General features: G+C 38.1%; 1 protein-coding gene across 1 annotated transcript in view; it reads left to right on the plus strand.

Annotated features, from left to right (window-relative positions):
• LOC139736289 (uncharacterized) overlaps positions 1-306 on the plus strand; it is a 47389-nt gene extending 47083 nt beyond the window's left edge. The window contains exon 4 of the mRNA XM_071647022.1: positions 159-306. Within this exon, the coding sequence (XP_071503123.1) occupies positions 159-306 (148 nt within the window). The remainder of the gene's footprint in view (positions 1-158) is intronic.
• Positions 307-6622: the final 6316 nt, after the last annotated feature.

Consider the following 6622-nt stretch of genomic DNA (forward strand, 5'->3'; position numbering starts at 1 on the left):
GCTGAGCGGACAAAGCGAATGACCAGCGAATGATCAACATATGCAAAGCGATACTGCAGCAATCATGTGACGGATCTCGGCTGACACACACTTCACCAAATCCTCTTGAGCAGTCGACAGTCTCAAGTAATGTTCTGGCTATGAAAATGTCCCCAAAGAGAAGAAAGCAACATGCCAAGCACTCCTGATGTCGCTATCCTCAGTCCCCAAGATTCCCCTAAAACTGCAATCCCTCCATTTTCTTCTGATGATCATGTTGGTAGTCCAACATTCTCCATTGCGTCTGGTGCCTCCAACTGGTCCTAGCCCGGACCTTCAGTGAAAAAAAAAACAACAACAAACAAAAAAACAAACAAACAGAAGCGAACGTCGGGATTTTCACATCCCGGAGGCACAAGAGGATGCTTGTTCAGGTCATACTCAAATTGATGACCAGCTGATAAATGCTACCTGTAGTTGTCCAGATTTGCTGGGTGAATTTGGACGAATGGTGGAGGAATAAGAAACGGACGCAGAGCGAGCAAAACGTTCGAACAGTGGGTGTTAAACGAACACTTAGCGGATGGTCATTCGCTTTGTGATCCGCTCAAGATTTTGGACATGTCCAAAATCAAAATTTGGCTCCGGCGGAACTTTGCGAATCTCTACGAACAGCTAGCGGATACAGCGAACATCAAAACAGGTCATGAACGACGAGCAACGGATGTGAGCGTATCTCCAAATTTTCGAATTCGTTGGGCATTCGTTAGCTCGATCCGCTAGTGTGACGGGGGCTTAAGCGAGATAGTGAATACTAGATGAGTATATAACAAGCCCGGTTGATATACTGCATAACCCTCTGTGGCAAACCATTCTCAACAAATGAAAAGTGCGCCAAAGTATGTTGAAGTATAGCAAAATCCCCGGCAGCAAGTGAAATGACAGTGTATGTGATTAGATTACTTTAGGGCATTAATCTCCAAGCGCGACTCATGGCATAACATAATTATGATGGAAGTACAATGCACGCAGTGCCTTTACACTCACTCATCCATGTCTAATGCAAAAATGTATAAAGAATCCTGGTTCACTGATGATAGGAAAAGATTCTGCAATTCACTATTAGTACGTAGGAGGCCTAACTACGATTATTTAAGTTTCCACCAATGAAATTATTGATAGGAATATTAAAATCTAAGATGTTCTATCTCACCATTAGTTCGCATTGAAGTGAGGTAACAAAGTCATCATTTCGCTTTAGCATAAATCATCAAGAAGTGATTGGACATTGGCGCATCACAATGATCAATGTCGAGTTAGGACATCAGAGTCTGATTGACTTTTAACGACCTGGGACCATAGATGGCGCCCTGCTGGTAATCACAAGGGTTTTACTATAATACTGCCGCAGTCCGTGAAAAGACTCTGGAAGTCTCTAAAACCTACTGTATCCTCACTATCCTGCAGTAGCTCGAAATCGACGTGTTTTTTCTTGACTTCAGTCTGTAAAAGTCCATTGTACTCGTACAATTTCAATTATGGTCGGATGTACAGATTGTACGCCTCATTGTGTTCGAAAAAAATGGCTGCATTTCATGTATACAATTATGCAATGCAGGAAATGCTGGAAACTAATGAACTGAATTGAGCTGATTTTTTTAAGTGGATCAAAATAATTTCCAAGAAGGGTCGGTCTGCGAAAGCGAATGATTCACCAAAGATTTCAAATACTTTTCAAAAAGCTTGACAGAATGTAGCATCTTCAAAATAAGTGAACACGATGGCAATATTCTGTGAAGTGCGCTGATGGAAATGAGGTCGATTACAAAAGCAGCGGAGAGCTAACAAGACGCCACCGGTGACCCCACCCTATAAATAAGAGATATACGCCATTACGAAGAATAAATCAGACTATTGCAGACAACGATGAAAGGGACGTGGTGGCTTTAATCGGCCATGAAGGTGAAAAAGCCCTGGCCAACACTTGGCACAAGAGGGCGACAATTCACATAATTCACAATCATGAACTCACACGCTGTATACAACCAATACATACTGGCGATATATGTTTTTCCTCAGACGAGTATGCCAATAATTAGAGTGTGACATGAAAAGACCATTGGTGGGAAGACAGAATTTAACTTTATTTATAACGCCTATGTGTTTTGAGAAAGTACGACATCTAAATTCTATAAGGTAAGTCATTTATTAAATAATACATTTTCCCGCCCAATTTTATCAGATTTGCATTCGACTTAAACGATCCGATCATTCAAGTTTGAGTGAACTTGAATGATCACCGAGATCGACATTAAAAATGTAACTAGTTAATTTGATGTAATTTCATCAGCATGCGATTTCATGACTTTCTCACATAAAGGTGCAAAAAAGGGCATTCAAATTAGAAATGCAGGTGCAACGCATTCAAATTCCCATCAGCAATGCCGTGGAGAGCGTTAAGGTATTCAAATTCACGATTATAAGGCAAACAATTGCAAAGTATGGGCAGTCTTTTTCGTTGTTACTTTCATTCTTTGTAGTTACCCAGCTATTGTGGCTGTTTGAATATGCAGTCTTTACATACCTTGAAATGTGATTTTTTTTTTAAACTTTTACTACCTAATAACTCGTATAACCCCAGCACTTTCAAACACATACATCAATTTTACACTTTATTCATATACGATTTTAGCCTCTGCTACAGAGTATGCCTGAACATCTCGAATACGGACAAAATTAGTGGATGAAGTATGACCTCGACAACCAGCAAAACTGTTGATATAACCCTTTGGTGAAATAGGTCTATACAGCTGAGCCGAATGCGGCAACTTATGATATGGACACGGGGAACTATGGAATCGAATCAAAGTGGATCAATATGGATTTGGACGTATAGGACCCATATGGGATATGGCTATTTCCTAAATGTTGCCAATACATCAATACTGTTAGAGATGAAATGAAAGTGACAGGAAGGTCAACAGGAAAGAAAATACACCCAATACAATTAAGATAATTAAATGAGACTCTGAAATGAAAATGAAATTGTATCATCCAATCGTATAACAGTGAAAAAAAGGCCCGTAGAAGTTGTGTATGTTAAATTGAATTCGAACGTTCAAAGTGTGAAGTTGTCTTCCTATAAATGAAACTAAAACTGGTATTTGGCACGAATTTGAACGTCTATCCAGCTGGCACGAAATTGAATGTCAACTTTCAGTCGTTAAATTGAATGAATTTCTCTCTAAATTGAATGAAATAAAATCTAAAAGGAATAACAAGAAATGAAATTGAATACGCAAAGAATGAAAGTGAATCGTGAGAGTGGAGCAGTGACCAAAATCGCTTTAATTTGAACGCCTTTTCATTAACTCAAATGCAAATCTGATGAAATTGGGCGGGGAAAACCTAAATTAAAACCAAGGAATATGATTGAAGAGACTTCTTCCTTAACTGAGTCGACCGAGAGAATATTCGTTAGTAGAATTTCCAGGGTATTACTAAAGAACATGCATTTTTTTCGGGGAGGGGGGGGGGGGGATTTATCGACAATTCATTTGCTCTTATTCACTAAATGAATCTCATCAATTCAATATTTAAAGTATTAATCAATACATCAGGATTAGAGTTACATAAAAACACATTAGTGTCGTCAGCGAAGAATAAAAAAGAAAGTACATTTTGACGAATTCGATATGTCGTTAATGTAAAGAAGAATTAGGAGGGGTCCAAGTAGGATTCCTTAAGGAAGACCACAACTAACGCTTTGCATAATGTCCCAGTGCGTATCAAAGAAGGTAATGTAACTTTGGGTGGCTACTATATATTTGTTAATTATCAAGGAGAACTCAGTGTTGGTTGTGAGGAAAGGGGAACTCTTTTTCTTTCCATTGATACGTAATTATGATGACAAATATCATGCATGACTGAGCACATGAACTTTAAAGACAACAATGACTTATTGCACCTTTTCCAAGTTTGAGTGTTATAGTGTGAAGGAACAATGAATGTCTCACTGGATGGATGAGATCTGTCAATAAAAGTGGTTAATTTAACAGACCAGCGTGCATGACCATGATGACTGCAGATTTAGTTTAGCGTTTCTTCTAACCTTCTATGAGCCATAACCTTCAACAGCCACATTCTCGATAAACTTGGTCTCTCCCACACAGCGTAAGCGGTTATTCATTTTTCTCTCTTCATATTCAAGACCTGGTTTGTCGCTGCGAGTTATGTGTTGAATATGAACAGAGAAATATGGCTGCGTGGGTTAACCTTGGAGGGAGTGACCAAGTTATCGTACGGATGGCCATGTTAAAAGTTATGGACCATAAAATGTAAGAAGAAACAATATCCAAACCCAAAACACAAACCTGCATTCATACAGAGGTGTACAGGCTGGCCTATTTATTCGGCCACTTTCATTGACAGATCTCATCTATTCAATGAGACATTCACTGTTCTTTCATGTCACACGCAAACTCGGAGAGAGCGCAATTTATCATTTAAAGACATATGTCTTTAAAGTTCATGTGCTCAGTCATGCATGATATTCATCCACGTAAGTAGGTCCCAATGGAAAGAGGAGGAATCTTTCTTTCCTCACATACAATATTGTTCTCTCCACAGCTGACAATTATGAAATTGCAGCTCACCAAAATTAGATTAACCTTTTTTTTTTTTATTCGCACTGTATAACCATGGAGCTACCAAAACAAATAACCATTTAAATCATTGGTTTTTTTTTACTGCGATTAGTAACGTATCTCCCGAACTACTCCGAGGCCTTTCCTCTGATAGCATGATAAGATAATTCATTGAGAAGTATGTCATGGTCGATGGTATCAAAGGGCCTTGGAGAAGTCTCGGAAACTTCAGTTGTATTAGAGTATGATGGAATTTATCGATGGCTTTTGAAACTTTGTCAAGGAAGGTATAGTAAGCATTTCATGGGGTGTATTTTGTTTTTGCCGAAAACCAAAATTGTTTTACGAGTGTCTACAAACTTCTAAGGCCTTGAATAAACAACTTGTTCTAATAATTCCGAATAAGAGGTAAGTAAGGATATAGACCTATACAAATTTCTTTTCTTTTCTTATGTTCTGAGATTGATTTCGTTATGTATAGTAAGCATCTTGTTTTTGTTTGTTTTTCATTCGCTATTTCATATGTAAGAGCGCCATGAGCATCATCATTGATGGACTTTCAGCGCTTTATAAGAGGCCACTATTACTATTATTATTAAAAATCTTCCCTATGCCCTTTCTTAATGACCGGAAATACTTGGAAACGTTCATATCCATCTGGAAAATACCATTACTCAGATGACAAGTTCACCTTCATAGCCATGTGGGTTGAGTGAATGCAGCAATATTAGTAGAACAATTCAATGAGAGTTTGAGGAAAATCGGAAAATCCGTTCAAAAGTTATGATTTTTTTAACTTTCTGCTCAGTCACGGCTGGATGAGAAGACTACTATAGCTTGTGATGTCACATGTGTACATGTGTATATTGAACAACAAGACAAGAGAAACAACAATCAAATTAATAAACAAAATCAATATATAGACAAAGTGATGATCATGCATATACCGTATTCCGATTGAACTCTGGACACCTACTCAACTTCTTAACTATCCAATTCATTTGTGTACACAGTTATCGCCAACCTACTTAAATCTTGGCATCAGTAATTGTACATTGTTATCCACTACATTACGTTATAATCATTATGTCGCAGTCATGACAGCGTAAAACGACAGTATGCCTAGTTATGTTGAGAATACAATGCATGAGAGATGGGGGGAATCTGATTCAAAGCGACTCTGGTACAAAACTTTTCATTCACGATAATTGACAAAGAAAGTATAGAGAAGATTCAACATATTTTCATTTTTCTCGCATAACAAAAGAACACTCGACTTCTCCCTTTCAGAACGCAGGGGGAATGATATTACCCTTAACATGTATACGACTTCTCCCTTTCAGAACGCAGGGGGAATTATATTACCCTTAACATACATGTACATCAGTGACAAGTCGAAGCAATGTGCACTTTCTTCAAAAAGTAAAGTTTTGTGAAATTCTCTTTTATTTTCCTTACATCATAGTACGCATGTGACATCAAACACTGTAAATATAGTAGTCTTCTCATCCAGAAGCGGTCACAGCAAATCAGTTTATGATAGTGTGAACCCGGACGATTTCTGACAAAACCAAAGGTCATGAACAAGTGATGAATGTAGTTTGCCATATTGGTACCGAGGTATACGATAAACATGCGTTTACTATGAGCTTGAATATCTCACCTCACTTTTAGAGACGTGCCTATAGCTTTGACAGACAACTAACCAGTTATCAACGACAGATAAACTTCCAAATTCAGTTGAAAAAAAAATCGCAAACTGCTGGTTCAGCACAATGTTTTGTATCTGAAGAGTGCAGGACTGGTTGTTTTCTTAGTCTTATTCATCAAAATGCCATTTCTTTATTTGCATTTGATAATAGTCAATAGAGGTTATCATTAATGTTTGGCTTAGGACCTACCTGAAAACTGAAAGCAAATGCAAGCCTGTAATCTACGCCCTCTTAGCAAAACGGGTAGAGAAGAAGCCGGCCAAGAACGAAATGACTTAAAGATTA

The sequence above is a fragment of the Diadema antillarum genome, unplaced genomic scaffold (assembly GCF_040938485.1).
Source record: "Diadema antillarum isolate AM-2024a unplaced genomic scaffold, OU_Dant_1.0 scf00000028, whole genome shotgun sequence".
In the NCBI taxonomy this organism is placed as follows: Eukaryota; Metazoa; Echinodermata; class Echinoidea; order Diadematoida; family Diadematidae; genus Diadema; species Diadema antillarum.